At 35.7% G+C, this 19,960-nt stretch overlaps 1 protein-coding gene across 1 annotated transcript in view; it reads left to right on the forward strand.

Annotated features, from left to right (window-relative positions):
- Positions 1–19,960, forward strand: part of STAG1 (stromal antigen 1) — a 410,571-nt gene that overhangs the window by 231,018 nt on the left and 159,593 nt on the right. The window contains exons 8-9 of the mRNA XM_017528196.1: positions 2,096–2,247; positions 4,785–4,858. Coding sequence (XP_017383685.1) covers positions 2,096–2,247; positions 4,785–4,858 — 226 coding nt within the window. The remainder of the gene's footprint in view (positions 1–2,095; positions 2,248–4,784; positions 4,859–19,960) is intronic.

The following is a 19,960-nucleotide window of genomic DNA, read 5'->3' on the forward strand; positions in this document are numbered from 1 at the left end:
AAAAAAAAAAAAAAAAAAAACTTATAAAAGAATTTTGTTAGTATTGCCAGGAAAATTTAATAAGTACCAATTCTATGCAGAGATAAGTCTTTTTTAGCGGACCCAATTAAAACATCATAATCCTCATTTTATGTCTATCTCATTTAATTTGTGGTTTGTTTTTAATAGCTGTTTATGTGTTATTCAATGAAGCCTCAGTTTTACAAGTTTAAAAATATTTTATCTCAGTAAATACTGCTGTATTATATCTAATAATGTTTCTGAAGATACAGTGATCATTTTACATGTCTTGTCTTTTTTAGTATGTTGACTGCTTTACTGTTTATATATCTGGGATGGAAGTAGAGTTATTAGATAATGACATTTGGAGTTTGGGATCTGAGTTCTCAAGAAGATATATAGCTGAAAGTAAAAGCTTAAGTTTTTTAAAAACCCTGCCTCAGTTTCCACTGGTGAATTGCAACCAGGATTGGTGTTAATTTTATTACTTTTCAGCTCCTGGATATTCAAGTCATTTTGCATTAGAGATCTAGAGGTAGATACTGAATTAAGCTCCCTTGGGTGCCACTTCCTGTTCTCAGAACAAACACTGATGAACTAGCATCATCTCTAACTTGAGTAGTTTGAAGGCTCCAGATTCCTCTTGTCTTTGAGCTGTTCTCCGTCCTTGTACAGTGTAATTTCACTTTGAAACTATCATAGTGTACACTACTACTGGCAACACACAGTACCCAAAATCACTATCTTGTATTTTGAAACAAGAATATTTATCAGTTTGCTGATTGAGATACTATCTCAGGAAAAGAAACATTTTCATTTAATGCATTTCTAATGCAAAAATTCTGAAAAATCCATTCCTGGTCACTAAAATTTATGTTTCAGGATTTTTTAATTATAATTTTTACATCTAATGGTCACTAACTTAATAAACACATTTGTTTTTCAGGATTTTTACATTTGTTTTTCAGGTTTTTTGTCTTATATTGGTTTAAGGACAGCAGCAATTACGTAATAACAGAACTGATCAAAATGTAGATAAGAGTTTCAGAATAACATATTGGGTGTATGTGTAGATAGAAATACAGGTACAGCATACATACATGTATGTATTTAGCATACATATATGTTTACATGTGTAATTAAGAAAAAATGAAATTTTACAAGCAGTGCATGCTTGTTTTTATTTATATGGATATGTTTGCAGATAAGTGAATCAGTTCTTCTAAAGCACTGAACAGCTTTATTTATAATAATGCTCATTTTTGCACATGAATAACCTAAAAGGAACAAAATGGGGAAATTATTTACCAGCACAAACTGTCTTCTTTCTTTACTGGTATTTCCTATATTTTTACTATGCCAGTAATGAAAACAAATATGAATATACGGAAGTTTGAGGTTTGCATCATACCTGTTTGTCAGAGGATGTGAAACAAATTTGAAAGTTATTAATAAGATTTACAAATACCAGTGAACATTTAAAAGTATATGATCAGTGTGCCTAGGGAGGATAGGTCGGTTGGAAATTCACAAAGCACATTTTTAATGGACTTTAATGGGTTTGGTAGGATCAGTATGTTTTCCAGGGTTTGGAGGTTGTACAGCTCAGTGAGGTGAGGAACAAATGGGAGAGGACCATATGTGGTGGTAAAGGTCACAAATTGAATGTAAACCTCTAAGGCACCTTTGACACATCTAAGTAAAGGTATTAAGGATGCATTTATAGATACTCATATTTAATGATCAGAAGAGAAGTTTAGGCTTAATTAGTGTGCCCTCACTAATGTGTGTCTTTTAGGAGTTGGGGAGAGGAGTTGTTGAAAATGATTCTACTGAAATTCTTTCTTCTGGTAGTTAGGATGAGACTGTGTTTAAATGGACAGCATTAACAAGCCAGACTAAGGTAGAGAAAATTATGTTGCAGATGAGTTTATTTCTATAAATTAGTTATATTTTATTTAAACTTAAATTATTCCTGGATTATAAAACAGAAATTCTCTAGTTTCATTTTTTCATCCATTGGCTTTATAAATTTGTAAGCTTATGTGGATGAAGTTTTGATTCATGGGCATTTTAATATTCCTTCATTTCATAGCCATGAAGCTCATGACTGCTCTGGTGAATGTTGCCTTAAACCTCAGTATTCATCAGGATAATACCCAGAGACAGTATGAAGCCGAAAGAAATAAAATGATTGGGAAGAGAGCCAATGAAAGGTTGGAGTTACTACTTCAGAAACGCAAAGAGGTAAGTTTTATGGCAACTGATCTTATGTTCTGCAAATATGTGATGTATATATATCTCATTAGTACTTTTAAAATTATCTGTAAAAAGGTTTATGTGTATTTTAATTAGATTATTTGATGTCAAGGTTTCTAAATGAAACCAGAGCGTTCATTGGTGATCATGTAAGTGCTGTTTGATGGCAGAAAGGAATCATAGAACATCTCTATTTTTGAAAGATGTTGGTCTGGGAGTTAGGCAACTCAGAATGTTTATAAGGCTATATGCTCAGAAAGTATGAGAAATACTAAAATCAGAATTGAGAGTCGGCAAAGCCACATTTCCAGGAAGAAGCCAAAGGCTACATACTAGCTGATGTTTAAGGCATTTCTGTGAATAAGATTGGTCCCAGTTTTACAGAGACTCCTGTTATTAAGATTCGTTTCAGTTTTACAATGATATTTCCATATATATGTTAAAAATGATTTTATACTGGTGTGTGTGTGTGTGTGTGTGTTTTCTTTTTTGAGATGGAATTTGGCTCTTGTTGCCCAGGCTGGAGCACAATGGCGTGATCTCGGCTCACCGCAACCTCCGCCTCCTGGGTTTAGGTGCTTCTGCCTCAGCCAGCTATGTAGTTGGAATTACAGGCATGCACCACCAAACCCCGCTAATTTGTATTTTTAGTAGAGATGAGGTTTCTCCATGTTGGTCAGGCAGGTCTCGAACTCCTGACCTCTGGGAGGCCAACATGGGTGGATCACCTAAGTGCTGGGATTATAGGCTTGAGCCACTGCACCCAGCCTCTACTGGGTTTTTAATGGGAAACATTTTTATTCATTTAATACTACATAAAATCTTAGATCTGCACTATTTGTCCATCTTATAACTTGAAAAAAGAATATCACATTGCTGCAAGGGAATTAGATATGACTAATAACTTAATGGGTTTATAACAGAGAAGAAAAAGCAACAATGTTGTGATTAAATAATTACCCATACTGTATTAGTTTGATAGGGCTGCTATGACAAAGTACCACAAGCTGAATGACTTAAACAAACTAACGTTATTATCTCACAGGTTTGCAGGCTAGAATTCCAAGATCAAGGTGTTGGCAGGGCCATCTTCCCTTGGAAGGTTCTGTGCTTCTTCCTAGTGTCTGGTATTTGCTTGACTGGTGGCAGCATAATTCCACTCTTTGTATGACAGTCTTCCTGTATGTATGTCTGTCTCCAAATTTATTCTTTTTTTAAGGACAGTTGTTGTATTGGATTAGGGTCCTACCCTACTCCAATATGGCCCCGTTTTAATGAATTAAATCTGCCACAGTGCTCTTTCTTAATTTCACATTCTGAAGTACTAGGGGATCAACATACAAATTTTTAAGGAACACAGTTTAACCCTTCACACATACCATACTTGAAATATTATACAAGTAAATACTAGAGCTGTGCTTTTGTAAGTACTGTTGATTGAAATGTGTGCCTCTTATAAATTAATCAGTTTTTACATGATAAATGCAATAAAAGTAATTTTTTTCTTTTTTTCTTTCTTTTTTTTTTTTTGACAGAGACAGGGTTTCACTATGTTGGCCAGGCTGGTCTTGAACTCCTGACCTCAGGTGATCCGCCCGCCTTGGCCTCCCAAAGTGCTGAGATTACAGATGTGAGAATAAAAGTAATTTTTAATACTTGGATGAAGTTGCAGTAATTTGAAAGATTTGCTTCAAAAGTATTTCCAAACTTATTGTAATGAAACCTGAAAGAAAGCATATAGCAAAATAATAAATCTGAGGGAATTTTATTGTCACATACATGTATGTAGTAAAAGCAAATATTTCACTGAATTATTACTATACAGTAAATTATAGAATAAATTAGAATAGTAAATACCACTTGAATGTAATTTTGTATTAATGCTGTTATTGTTTTTGAGTAATAATAAACACAGACTTCAACCCTGATCAGTTTTGTTGCCTGAAGTTCGTATCTTCGCCATAGATATTATTTATTTTGTTACTGTAGTTCACCACAAGTAGCCAGGATCCTTTTTATCTTCTCTTATGCCTCTTATATTGGAAACTTGGCCCACTCTCTGTTACAGGCTAGTCAGATGCAGAGTAATGTTTGGATACATAGACAGAACAGGAAGTTTCTTGTACAACAGCAGATATGTTCTTTAGGGATGTTCCTTTAACCAAGAAAGGCAAAACCAATCCCAGGGACCTGATTTGTACAGAAGAGGTATAGAAATTGAGGCCTGTTCCCAAGGCAGATGATGTTTTGGAGATATGAATCTGAATATCTGTACCACTCCTTGTTGTTTGTCATTGTGTAGTTTGTATCTAGAGAGAGGCAGTGAAAAGTCCTCAAACCAATATGATATAACTGTATGGGAATAATAGAAATATACTGGAAATTTTAGACGTCTGTCATATAAGTGAGAAGAAAGTTTGGAAACTACCCAGAATGAGAATAACCAGGAATTAAAAACAACTGGAGTTATTCATTCCAAATAAAATGATCACTGTTTCAATTTATATATATTTTTTTCATTTCAGCTACAAGAAAATCAGGATGAAATCGAAAATATGATGAACTCTATTTTTAAGGGTATATTTGTTCATAGATACCGGTAAGAGATTTTTAAAATAATTTTGAAGGCTTTTCCCTTAAACAGTTACTGATTTTTGTGGCCGAGACTAACTATAAAACTCTACTAATTATAACTTGTGTTTTGTTTTCTGGAAAACAACTTTGGCTGTAAATGCTAGGTAAATGGCACAGTACAACTATGGAGGAAATTGTATGACTGCTGCCACTACCACTGTTATACTCTTCCAAATTCAGAACATGTGCTTTTGGAAGTAGTTTATGTACTTGTATGGAATATTAATTAATAGGATCATAAATTAATGTAACTTCAATAAGATATTGTTGTTTTCACATTTTAAAAATTAAGTGCCCTACTTCTTGCTCTGTGGTACCCATTTTGTTCCATGGGCAAATTATCTAAAAAAAAAAAAAATATCTGTGTAAAGCTAGGAGGAAAGAGGACAGAGAAGGGCACCCCTGCAGCTAATGCAACAACTGTATCTTCATTCTTGTTTCCTTTCAAATAAACACATTCAAATAGTAGCTGTTTGCAGAATATTTTTGTCATCTACCATTGCAAATGACTTTAATTTGTCTTTCTGTGAAGGCCAAGAACCTTAAAAATACGAACTACTTGTAAAAGAGCGTATTCTACATAGAATGAATGAATCATATACAAATACTTACTACCTTCTGTTGATTAGATGTGATGTGTATAAATAAACAGACAGAGATAATAAGTAGCAGCACTGTTTTCAGACACATTTGAGAGTGTATTTGGCTAATTAACATAGAGTGGTGGGATGTGGTGGCTTATGCCTATAATCCTAACACTGTGAGAGACTCAGGTGGGAGGATCACTTAAGGCCAAGATTTTGAGACTGTGTCTCTACAGAAATTTAAAGATCAGCCAGGTGTGGTAGCATGTACCTGTAGTCCCAGCTACCCAGGAGGTTGAGGTGGGAGGATTACTTGAACCCAGGAGGTCGAGTCTGCAGTGAGCCTTTATTGCACCCCTGCACTCCAGGCTGGGTGATAGAAAAAGACCCTGTCTAAAATTAAACAAAGAAATACACACACACACAAACACACAGAGCTGACCTTTGAACAGTATGAGTTGGAATTGCAATAATCCCTTATAAACCTTTTTTTTCCAACTAAACATGGATTGAAAATACGGCATTTGTGGGCTATGAAACCTGTGTACATGGAGGGCTAACTTCTTGAATATTCAGATTACTCAGAGCCAACTTGTACAGGAGTATGCATGAATTTTACTCTATATTAGCAGTCCTAGAAACCAGTCCTGTGTATACAAAGGGGCGTGTATGTGTGTGTATGTATCTCTGATAATTTATTTTAATGGAACTTAAATATTTTAAATAAAAGAATAAAATGTTCTTTTGAAATAGATCCAGGGTTTTTATGTTGAGTAGAGATGGTCTGATTGGAGGGGTTTTTTTTGTTTTGGTTTGATGTTTGTTTTGTTTTCTTTTTGGAGACAGAGTTTGACTCTTGTTGCTCAGGCTGGAGTGCAGTGGCATGATCTCGGCTTACTGCAGCTTTTGCCTCCAAGGTTTAAGCCATTCTTCTCTCTCATCCTCCTGTACCTGCTACCACATCCAGCTAATTTTTTTATTTTTAGTAGAGACTGGGTTTCACCTTCTTGGCCAAACTGGTCTCGAACTCCTTATCTCAGGTGATCCACCCGCCTCTGCCTCCCAAAGTGCTGGGATTATAGGTGTGAGCCACTGCCCATGGCCTGATTGGAGTTTTATGTCCGATTTCTTGCGTATACTGTATGTGTAACATGTTATTGCTATATTTGTTTTAAAAAGACCAAGAATTTTCATATAAACTGCCTTGCAGTCTTTTTTTTTTTTTTTTGAGACAGTCCAGGCTGGAGGGCAGTGGCGTGACCTCTAAGAATTTCTGCATCTGTGTTCAAGAGGGATAAATATCTCTTTATTTTAATGAATATCACTGACTGACTTTGTTACCAGAGTAATGCTGGCCTTGTAGACTGAGTTGCCATGTATTCTCTCTCTAATTTTCTGAATGAGTTTAATTGAATTGGTGTTATTCTTCAGATATCAGTTCACCAATTGGAGCCTAGAATTTTCTTTGCTGGGAGGTTTTTAACTACAAATTAAATTTCTCCAGAAGATATAGGGTTTTGAGGTTATTTGTGGTTCTTGAGTAAATTTTGGTAGTTTATGTCTCATAAGAAATTGGTACATTCATCTAGGTTGTTGAATTATATTCAAAAACTGTCAGCATAAAATTGGTCATAATATTGATAATTTAATATCTCTCTCTCTCCCCCTCTCTTTTTCCCCCTGCTTCCTTCCCCCCTTGCTCTTTTCATTGTTCAATGTGGAGGTATTTTATTTTATTTTATATTGAGTTTTTCTATTATTTTTGTTTTTTATTTCGTTGATTTCTGTCCTTTATTTCCTTTCATCTGCTTACTTTGGGTTTCACTTCTTCAGCTGTTTGTAGTTTCTCAAGGTAGAATTCGAGCTCATTGATTTGACACCTTTTTTTTTAATAAATTTATTTTTATAAATTTTTTTGAGCACTGCTTTAGCTATGTCTCCTAAATTTGGATATGTTGTATTTGCATTTTTATTTAGTTCAAAATACTGTCTAATTTTTTTATTTTTTTTCTTTCACCCATGGATTATTTTGAAGTATAGCATTTAGTGTGCAAATATTTGAGGATTTTCTAGTTATCTTTCTGCTATTGATTTCTAATTTAATTTTTTTGTAGTCAAAGAACATAGTTTGTATGGTTTGAATGGTTCTAAATTTATTGAGATTTTTATGACACCCACAATAAACTCTTAAATGTTTCATTTCCTCAAGAAAATAGTGCATTATTCTGCTTTTACTGTCTAGTGTCTTACATCAATTAGGTCAAATTGTTTAATAGTGTTGTTCAAGTCTTCTTTTTCCTTACTGATGTTGTGCCTGTTTTTTTCTAACAATTATTAAGAAGGGTTTTATAGGAGTACTTTCTGTATTTGTTTTTTTTTGGGAGATGGAGTTTGTCTCTTGTTGCCCAGGCTGGAGTGCAGTGGCACGATCTCAGCTCACCACAACCTCCGCCTCCCGGATTCAAGCCGTTCTCCTGCTCAGCCTTCCAAGTAGCTGGGATTACAGGCATGCACCACCATGCCTGGCTAATTTTGTATTTTTGATAGAGGCAGGATTTCAACATGTTGGTCAGTGATCCACCCACCCTGGCCTCCCAAAGTGTTGGGATTACAGGAGTGAGCTACCATGCCCAGTCAAGCGACCGCACCTGACCAGTATTCTTTGATATAAGTTCATTATCAGATGTATAGCTTTATTTATTTTCTTAATGGCAACTTATACAGAGCAAATGTTTGTATGGCCTAATTTATGAGTTTTTCTTATGTGGTCATGCTTTTGGTATCTGTGAACATTGCCTAACCCTACGGTTTCTTCTATGCTTTTTGTTTTAGAAGTTTAATCATTTTATATCTTCTATTAAGGCAAATGAATCATTTTTAATTCAATTTTTGTACATGATGTAAGTGCAGAATAATATTTTGCATACAAATACTCAGTTTTCCAAGCACCATTTAATGACAAAGTATCTTTTTCCAATTGAATTACTGTGCCATTTTTCTTGAAAATGAATTGACCATAAACACAGTATTTTATTTTTGGATTTTCTGTCTATCCTTACACTGATAACACCTGCATTGAGTACGCTTTAGAGGAGTTTTTAAAATTAGGTAGTGTAAGTTGTTTTACTTTATTGTTCTTTTTCAAACATTTTTCGACTAGTATAAATTCTTTGCATTTCTATATAAATCTTAAGGTCAGCTTGTCAAATTTTGAACAAAAGCTTATAGGGATTGTAATGATTCTGTAAACCAATTTGGAGAGAATTATCCTCTTAACAACATTGAATTCATTCGTTGTCTTATGGGGGAAACAGTCAAACTTTGAAATTGGTCACGATGTCATTAACTGTAAGTTTTGTATAGTTTAGTAAGACAAGGAAATTTACTTCTAGCCTGATTTGTTGAGTGTTTTTATTATGATGAATTGATATATTTATTTTTTCTGTTTTGATTGAGGTGGTCATGCAGGTTTTTCCTTTTTTCTATTAATATAGTGTATTGTGTTCATTGATTTTCAGATATTATACCAACCTTGCATTCTGGGATAAATTCCACGTGGTCATGGTATATAATCCTCTTTATATGCTACTGGATTCATTTTGCTAGGATTTTGTTAAGGATTTGTACATTTACTTTCATAAAGAGTAAGAAATGTCAATACTAGCCTTATAGAATATACCGGGAACTGTTTCTTCCTGCTTTCATAAAATGAAAGAATTTATGAAAGATTGGTAGCATTTCTATGTTTGGTAGAATTCACCAGAGAAGCCCTTTGATCCCAGCTTTTCTTTATGTAAATATTTTTCATTGCTAATTCAATTTACTTCATGTATCCTGAATATTTTAAATTTTGTTTTGATTTTGTTTTTTATTTATTTTCTTGAGATAGAGTCTCTGTCAGCCAGATTGGAGAGCAGTGGCACAATCACAACTCCCTAGAGCCTCACCCTCCTGGGCTCAAGCATTCCTTCTGCCTCACCTCCCAAGTAGCTAGGACAACAGGCAAGCTCCACCACTCCCTGCTAATTTTGGGGTTTTTTTTTGTGGAAAGCAGCGCTGCTCCCTGTGTTGCCCAGGATGGTTACAACTCTTGACCTCAAGCAGTCCTTCTGCCTAGCCCTCCCAAACTACTAGGATTATAGGTGTGAGCCACTGCATCCTGCACCCAGCCAAATTTTTTTTTTTTTCGTTGAGTCAGATTTGGCCATTTGTATTTCTCAGGCAATATGTCTGTTTCATGCAAATTGTAAATTAATGGCATAATGTTGTTCATGATATTTTGTAATCATTTTTTATTTTTAGGGTTGGTAGCCCCCTTATTTATTCTTGATTGTGTGATTTTTGTCTTCTCTTTTGTCTTAGTCTCACTAAAAGTTTCAGGTTTGTTGATCTTTTCAAATAATAATGTACTTGTAGGTTGCTTTGGTTTTAATTTCCTTTTTTTTGTTGTTGAGACAGAGTCTCACTCTGTTACCCAAGCTGGAGTGCAGTGGCATGATCATTGCTCACTGCAGCCTCAACCTACCGGGTTCAAGCAGTGCTCCCTCCTCAGCCTGCTGAGTAGTTGGGACTACAAGCACACGTCACTATGCCTGGCAAATTTTTGTTATTTTTGTAGAGTTAGGGCTTAGCCATGCTGTCAAGGCTAGTCTTGAATTCCTGGACTCAAGTGATCCACCTGCCTCAGCTTCCCAAAGTGATGGGGTTACAGATGTGAGCCACCCTTTGCTAATCTTTTTGTTTGGGTTTGGTTTGGTTTTTTTGAAACGGGATTTTACCCTGTCGCCCGGGTGGGAGTGCAGTGGCACGATCATGGCTCACTTCAGCCTCAACGTCTTGGGCTCAGGTGACCTTCCCACCTCAGCCTCCTGAGTAGCTGGGACTACAGGTGCACACCACCATATCCGGTTAATTTACTATATTTTTAGTGTAGACAAGGTTTCACCTTGTTGCCTAGGCTGGTCTGAAATTCCTTTGGTCAAGCCATCTACCAGCCTCAGCCTTCCAAAATGCTGTGATTAGGCATGAGCTGTCATGCCTGGCCTAATTGGTTTCTTAAGTTGAAAACTAAGATCATTCATTTTATATTCTTCCCCCTTTCTTAACTCTGCTTTTAAGCTCTAAATTTTCAACAAACCAGTACTCTAGCTTAGCATCATTTTCTTGTCCTTCCTTTGTGCTATTATTGTCATATATATTTTGTCAACATTAGTTACTAACCCACCTGTACAGCATTATTTTCAGAGTGTTCAGTCATCTCTTAACAAAATTAAGAGAAAAAAATACACTTACTATCTTATAATTTACTTTCTTATTAACATTTTTTTACATTGTTCATTTTTTCCTATGGAATTGAGTTACTGTATTGTGTCATTTCCTTTCAGTTTGAAGGATTTTATTTTGTGTGTTTTTCCTCTGCTGAAACTGTTAAATGCCATGTATATATCTAGGGGCAGTCTTAAGGCTCATCTTGTGTTATCCCCCCTCAGAGATTACTGTTCTGCTCTGGCTGATAATGTAACATCTAAAAATCTTTTTTTTTAATATATTTTGTACAATTTGGTTTTTGTTTTTGTTTACTTTTTTAAAGTGAGATTTGGTTTTTGTTTTTGTTTACTTTTTAAAGTGAGAGCATAAATTCTGTCCCATCTTGACTCTGCCATGCAGTCTTGAATTCAGAATCCATATTTTTATGATTTTCTGTCAGTCTGTAACACCAGTATTTATTTTAATGACTCACCTTTATTGAGTCTTACCAAAGCTTTCAAGCTGTTATCCTTGTAGAAACAACAGTTACTTAATTTCTTACAGTTACCATATTGATTTGCATTTTATTTCATCAGACCTTGCATAAACTAATATTGGATCTGTCACAGCCTAACTCAACTATTCAAAACTAGAATACACGTGTAGTTGAGAATGTGACCTGCCTGACAAAAGTGGTCAGCGTGCCACGGATACTAATCATTAATTTTTATAAGTATCACTCAGTCTGCATTATTGATTAATAGGAGTTATTATTTAATGTACTGGAAGTAGAAGGTACTATGCAGAGATGGCACTGTAAATTAACACTTTGTATCCCACTTATAACTATCCACTTCAAACAATTTATTTATTTTTTTTGAGACAGAGTCCTGCTCTGTCACCGAGACTGGTGTGCAGAAGCATGATCTCAGCTCAGTGCAGCCCCTGCCTCCCAGGTTCAGCTGATTCTCCTACTTTAGTCTCCCGAATAGCTGGGATTAAGATGCGTACCACCATGCCCAGCTAATTTTGCATTTTTAATAGAGACAGAGTTTCGCTACATTGGCCAGGCTGGTCTCGAACTCCTGACCTCAGGTGATCCTCCTGCTTCTGCCTCCCAGTGTGTTGGGATTACAAGTGTGAGCCACCACCCCCAGCCAACAAATTGGATTTTAATCTGTATGCTGCTAGTCTAACTAATCATTTACAGGAATTATGGAGACCAGAAGAATGTGTTTTCTGAACTGAATTCTAGTGGTATTGCTTAAGTCTATAATTTGGGAAACTACCTCAGACCAAATGATCAGTTTCTTCAGCAAATAAATGGCAAACAGTAAGAACAAGGGGATATAAAAACACAAAATACTGAATGTGAAAAATATACTCACAAATATATATTTAAAGAACAGGATATACTTTAGAATGTTGAGGAGACAATTAGTAAATTGGAATATAATACTGAGGAATTTACCCAGATCACAGTAATAAAGGGATAAAAAGATATGGACAGACCTTTCTGATACAGGAAGGGTATTGTCAGACACTTCATTAGTCCTTTAAAAATAAGTTTCAGAAAAAGAGAGAAGTCTTGGTCATGGTAGTGCACACCTGTAGTCCCAGCTACACAGGAGGATGAGATAGGAAGACTACTTGAGCCCAGTAGTTCCAGGATGCAGTGAACTAAGATTGAGCACTGCACTGAATGACAGAGCAAGACCCCATAAATAAAAAAATAGATACATGGAAAGAAATGTATTAGAAGTAGTACTAGTGAGTACAACTTTATAAAATTGGTTTTTTAAAGAAACAAACTTCAGATTAAGAAACCTTAATGAGTGCTGAGTAGGTTAAGAAATATATTCTGCATCTTCACGTACCATAGTGAAAATGAAATATCAAAGATGAAGAGAAAGTCATAAAAGCAACGAGAAAGACTTATATTTCAGCAATGGTAAAAGAATAACAAAGTCATTAGGCCATAAGGACAGACTTAAGAGTACAGATGTATTTTTGAGAAGATGAAAAACAGATGTCTTTTAATTTTGAAAAGACTGAGTCTTTTCATTGATTTATAGTATGATGAAACCTTTCAGAATCCTGTTTTCAGAGCTATTCTTATGCAGTACCATAATATGATTTATTCTGAACAAACTGTTATACCATTATCTTAATCTTCTTACTAATATTTTATCTTAGATCTAACCATGGGGGTCAGGTTGATTGTTAAAATGTAAATATTAATTAGAGGGTATTTTTCTTTGAAAGCTAATGTATCTTTGACATTTGATTTTTAATCTTATTAAAGGCTAAAATTATGTTAATTAGTAAAACATTAAGGAGTAATGCAGGGTAACCGATAGCCATATCATCTTCTTTGTATGAGACTCTTAGCGATACAATGCCTTTCTGTGTACCTTGCCACTATTTTTACTAATGAATAAGTAGAAACAAAAATGGGATGAAAAATAGTTTTATAAACTTGTTGCATTTTCGGTACATCTAAAATAACTCTAGCAGCCGGGTACAGTGGCTCACACCTGTAATCCCAGCACTTGGGGAGGATCACTAGTGTTCTAGACCAGCTTGGCCAACATGATGAAACCTCATCTCTACTAATGATACAAAAAAAAGGGGGATGTAATAGTTTGTGCCTATAATTCCAGCTACTCAGGAGTCTGAGGCAGGTTAATTGCTTGAACCTGGGAGGCAGAGGTTGCAGTAATCCAATATCATGCCACTGTACTTTAGCCTGGAGCGAAGGAGCAAGACTCTGTGTCAAAAAATTAAATTAAATTAAAATTAAATAACTCTAGTCAGCCTGAAATAATAAATAAAATATTTGTATTTAATTTGTAAACAAGAGAGTTTCAGCTCTTCAGGTTTACACTTACATTACTAGCTTTCAAAAGCCTTCCTTGACCACATCCTCTTTTCTCCATTATTTTACGTACTTCAGTGTTCCCTGTAATGTCCTTTACTAACATTCAGCACTCACTAAGGTAGTATTTATTTTAATTATCTTATTGTAAGTTATGGTCTCTATTCTCAAGTTCTTTTTCTTAGTCTAATAAAGGATACAGTATGACTTTTCTGTAATTCTTTCAGCTATTTCTTTTTCCCTAGGCTGTTTTATACCAAAAAATTCTGTATAATTGGTCTGTTTTGGAAAATGTGATTTTTTTTTCCTCCCAGCTTAATCTTAGTGACAAAATTGGTTGAGACCTGAATTCACTGGGTGCTGCAATTTAGATAGTGTGCCTTTTTTGGCCATTCATGGTTATTTCTCCTTCAGGAGCTCTCATGAGATTCCTTGTATATGAGCAATAATTGTGAGTGTCAAAACATCCATATTAGCTAAGCACTGTTTTTGAAATTTGTATTATACTCATTTTAATTTAGTCTGTATCCTTACTGCAAAAGCATCCGTAAGGGTAGTACAAGAAACATTTAATTAAAATTCATTGGAGTTCAGTTTCATTTTGTTGTAAGCAGAAAATAATTAAATTTCCATCTGCTGAGAAAGTTATCCAATGAAAACTTAAGTCCAGATACCAAATTAAAGGGTTATGTTCCCTCCAAAAGGACACATTGTAAAGATTAGTAATTAGATAAGTTTTTCTTAGAAACAAACGTGATCATTCTTTTATGCTGTAAAATAGAGTTACAACAGGATGAATAGAATTGCACCTGAATTACTATTTTCTAGTTTTTTTTTCTTTCTTAGAGTTTCCAAATAAAGCGTTCATGTGTAATTTTTCATTTCAAGGCCTGAATGCTAGAATGTTGTAAAAATTAGTCTGTCCTATGATTGTCTTTATTCCTTTCCTCTTGTCTTACTAACTTTTACCCTTCTGCATTAATCTTTGCTTTGCATACTGTCAAATGCCTCAGCTAGAAATCTTTCTTAAATGGGGTGAGGCCATTTGAAATAGAGATTAGTTGTTTAAAAATAAATTTAATATGAAAACTTAAAAATTAAAGGATTCTTATGTATGAGGAAATATCTTTATCTCAAAAGATATGTTGTAATTAAATCGGGATATTTAGAATCATACTGTACTTTATATTGCACCTCCTTGAATATACTATTAGTTCCTAGAGAGCAAGAAAGCAAATACCGAGTAATAATAGGAATCATAGAAGAGCTGAAGACTTTACTAGAGCTTGAAAGAAGAATCAGTGTAGGTAATCAGAGTAGAACTGAGGGTATTACAGGCATAAGGATAATTACAAATATGTAGGTGCTGATGCACTTGAACTAATTCTATAAGATGATTATTTATGATTATATTTATAAGGGTCTTTAATAATAATGAACACTAATCATTTTAATTACCTTTTGCCATGTAACATATTACTCCCAAACTTGGTGGTGTCGAACATTTATCTCAGGCTGGTTGCAGTGGCTCATGCCTGTAATCACAGCACTTTGGGAGCTGAAGGGGGTGCATCACCTGAGGTCAGAAGTTGGAGACCAGTCTGGCTAACATGGCAAAATCCTGTCTCTGCTAAAAATACAAAAATTAGCTGGGTGCAGTGGCATATGCCTATAGTCTCAGCTACTAGGGAGGCTGAGGCAGGAGAATCGCTTGAACCCGGGAGGCAGAGGTTGCAGTGAGCCAAGATCGTGCCACTGCACTCCAGCCGGAGTGACAGAGTAAAACTCCGTCTCAAAAAAAAAATTTACCTCTTTATTTCTATGGGTAGGGAATTTTGGGAGTGGCTCAGCTAGCTGATTCTAACTTAGATCTCTCATAAGATTACAGTCAAAGCTTCCTCCAAGTTGTCTGAGAACTTGACTGGAGTTGTGGGTTCTGCTTCCACAATGGCTTACTTACATGGCTAATGGCAGAAAGCTGTAGTTACTCATCACATGGAACTTTACATAGAGCACCTTGAATATCATCAAAACATAGCTAGTGGCTTCCCCCAGAGAGTGATCACAGGAGAACAAAACAGTGACCTAGCCTCAGGAGTCAAAATTCCTCATTTCTACTACATTATATCAATCAGAGACACGTTACTTAGTATGCCCACACTCAGGAAAAGGGCAGTGAATCTCCATCACAGAAACAAAGAGTGGACAGCCTTCAAAATTACCATAAGAATTGTAATTTTACTGTCTAGTCTGTGATTATTCACATGTATATATTATGTATTATGATCTAGCAGAGTGGTGTCAGCAGTCAAAGTGGATTGGAGCACTAAAACCCAAAAAGGAAACAAACCATTTAGGGACTTTTTACAGCTACAGAATAAGTTCTCTGGTCATACATGGTCAAATTTCAAGTCTTCAAAAGGATATTTACATTTTTAAAGTTAAGATGGGAAGGATTGGACTGGCATCTGAAGTAGACAAGGACCGGGATTCCTAGAAAACGTGGAATGAAAGTATTGTTGATGTGGAAGGAACCAAAATACCCATCAATGATAGACTGGGTAAAGCAAATGTGATACATACACTCCATGGAATACTATGCAGGCATCAAAAGGAGTGAGATCATGTCCTTTGCAGTGACATGGATGAAACTGGAAGCCATTATCCTGAGCAAACTAACACAGGAACAGATAACCAAAGCATGTTCTCATTAATAAGTGGGAGCTAAACATTGAAAACACATGGACACACTAAGAGGAACAGCACACACCAGGGCCTGTTGGGAGTTGGGGTGAGGAGACAAAACTTAGAGGACAGGACAATAGGTGCAGCAAACCACCATGGCATATGTATACCCATGTAACAAACCTGCATGTTCTGCACGTGTATCCTGGTTTTTGTTTTTTTTTGTGTGTGTGTGTTTTTTTTTTTTTTTTTTTAGAAGAAATGCATACAGAGAACCTGTGTTCTAAGAACATAAGCTGTTTAGTAATCTAGTCAGTGAAACAAAAAAGACCCCTATTAGAAATTAGGCATAGATGTAGAGATGGGTGTAAAAAAGGTTTTCAACAAGATTTTCCTCCTGAAGACATAAAGGTAAGACTTGATGTTCTCTAGCCTGTCGATAACAGCCATTTGTAATCTCAATATCAGTGGTAACTCTAAGAATTACCCTAACTCTAAGAGTGATGGAAGAATGATTTCACTGTGTATATTTGCAATTACCATACTTAGTAGTCACTAAGTTTTAATGAACATCCTATACCTATTGATTTTGTCCTCAGCCTACTTCTATGAAATTGTATAATAAAACTTAGCCTGGTTTTTGTAGAATTGACATTTATAAGGATAGTATAACAGAGGAAAAGTGCAGTGGATCCTTGATGGAGATACTACTTGGTAGGACTGAGAGAGCTAAAATGATATGATCTGGATGTTTTATAGTTATATTTTATAGTTGTGTTTTGGTTTTTGAGGGGAGTTTTATTTTTCCTACTGTTACTTGTTTTATTTGGACATCCCAGTAGAAAACAAAGTATACAAAGCTGTAGCTCAAAGATGGCAATTTTTAAGTAGTAGAATAATACCAAATGTCAGGCAAGTATGTGAAACACTGAGTTAGAGATTTTTAAATATCTAATAAAGTTAAAAATGTACATTGCTTCTCATCATGTAATTTCACTTGTATGTATCAGAACAGTGTCTCACAGGTGTTGTTGACTATGTCCTATATTAGGTACACAGTAGTTTCAAGGAAGAATACTTACTTGCCTACTACATGTGGAGCATTTTGATATTTTCTGTCCTATTACTTTTATGTATTTGTTGCCACTCACTGAATCAATTTTATAATGTGCTGATCGGTCCAGATGCACTATTTTAAAAATACTGCTCTAGGGAAACTCCCTCATATCTGTACAGGGAGAAACATACAAGAATATTCATGGAATCATTGTTAGTAAAAGCAAAAACTTGGAAACAACTTAAATTTTTATTAATGAGGGAATATGTAATATATAATATGTTCATAGAAAGGAACAGTGGACATTGGTTAAAATTAATATGTCAGAGCAATATAAACCAGTATGCATAAATTGCAAAATATGATTTGTGAATAAAGCAAGTTGGAGAAGGAAACTTACAGGATAATATTTATGTAAAACAAATACATATGGCATTAAACAGAGATGGAATGATATTCACTGAATCAAAGATAGTTGTTTACTCCTGGGGAGGGAGATGTATCAGTAAGAGATATATGGGAATTTTTAACTGTATTATACTTCTTAGCTGAGCAGTAGATATGCAGTTATTCATTATATTGTTCTCTATACCTGTTTTATGTCTGAAATTTTTTATCTGAAAAATAATATTTTTGTCCCATGCATATTCAGTATTATAAAGGTCTAGGAAAACCTCACAGTTTATAGTAGAGCTACTTTTTTGTTTTTGAGACAAAGTCTTGCTCTTGTCGCCCAGGCTGTAGTGCAGTGGTGCGATCTTGACTCACTGCAACGTCCATCTCCCGAGTTCAGGCAATTCTGCTGCCTCAACCTTCTGAGTAGTTGGGATTACAGGCGCCTGCCACCATGCCCAGTTAATTTTTGTATTTTTAGTAGAGACAGGCTTTCACCATGTTGGCCAGGCTGCTCTTGGACTCCTGACCTCAGGCAGTCCACCCGCCTTGGCCTCCCAAAGTGCAGGGATTGCAGGCATGAGCCACCACGCCCAGCCAGTCGAGCTGCTTTTTATACTGTATTGTTTATAAATGTCTAGATTGATGAAACTGAAAGGAAATATTGTAATAGCCAATATTTAATGGAAGGATTAATGGGTGCCAGGTCTGTCACTTTTGCAAGTCTTACTTGTATTAAGTGATTTCATTCTCAAAGTAACTATAAGCTAGGTGGTATTATTACCACTATTTTAGAGATGAGGAAACCTAAGAAAGATGGAATTGCCCAAGGTCACACAGCTAGTAAATGGCAGAACCAAAATTTGAACTCAGGATGTCTTCCTCCAGAGGCTGTACTTTTAGCCACTATGTTATACAACTTCTTATATGAGAAAATGATACTATCAAAAAATGTAGGGAAACTAAAGGTTGTAATTGGCATTATGGCTTGGGAAGAGAATGTTTCCCCCATTTTTATTCTTAACCAGTCACAGGAGCCTAGAAAGAACTGAGACTTACTAGAGCAAGAAATTTTGTCATCAAAGAGAAAATAAGAAAAGTGCCTTAATTATCATTAGAATTTTAGCTAAAATAATAGATAAATGCCTTGTATAAATTGGATAATAAAAAATTACTTAAAATCTCAACATTTGTGTATGGTAAATCAGAAACCTTGAAGATTGATCTACAAAAGAAAATTATGATCTATGACATTATTCTTAATATTCTTAAAGCTAAGCCTAATAACCTGGTGATGAAAGATGATAATAGTATTAACATTGTATTTGTTTATGATTCACAGATAGGTTTTTTTTTTTTCGAGACGGAGTCTTGCTTTGTCACCCAGGCTGGAGTGCAATGGCGTGATTTCAGCTCACCCCAACCTGTGCTTCCCAGGTTCAAGCGATTCTCCTGCCTCAGCCTCCCAAGTAGCTTGGATGACAGGCGCATGGTACCACGTCCGGCTAATTTTTGTATTTTTAGCATAGACAGGGTTTCACCATGTTTGTCAGGCTGGTCTCGAACTTCTGACCTCATGATCCACCTTCTTGGCTTCCCAAAGTACTGGGATTACAGGCGGTAGCCACCACACCCGACCCTGATTCATAGATTTTAGAGTAGGAAAGTCATCCCCGGAGGGTTATATTGGATTTTACTTGTAGTCAGGTGAAAAGCAGTGAGCCAGAATCCCGACTTTTGGAGTTGTTCTGCTATGACTTCATAGTATTGTCACCAAGATTGTTACCCTTGTGACTAGAGGTGGATTATTCTTCCCTGTGTCTCAGCCTAAAAAATAAATTATTAAAGATGAAAAACCTGTGCCTTGAAAAAAAGTAGGCTTTTTGTTTTAATTCATTACATGAGTGCTAGGTTGTAAAGATTCAGTTTTGGCCTGGCACAGTGGCTCACGCCTATAATCCCAGCACTTTGGGAGGCCAAGGTGGGCAGATCACTTGAAGTCAGCAGTTTGAGACCACCCTGGCCAATATAGCAAATCCCATCTCTACTGAAAATAGAAAAATTGGCCAGGCATGGTGGCTTGTGTCTGTAGTCCCAGCTACTTGGGTGGCTGAGGCAGGAGAATCGCTTGGACCTGGGAGATTTAGGTTGCAGTGAGCCAACCAAGATCATGCTACTGCACCTCAGCCTGGGCGACAGAGAGAGACTCCATTTAAAAAAAAA

The sequence above is a fragment of the Cebus imitator genome, unplaced genomic scaffold (genome assembly GCF_001604975.1).
Source record: "Cebus imitator isolate Cc_AM_T3 unplaced genomic scaffold, Cebus_imitator-1.0 Scaffold53, whole genome shotgun sequence".
Lineage (NCBI taxonomy): Eukaryota > Metazoa > Chordata > Mammalia > Primates > Cebidae > Cebus > Cebus imitator.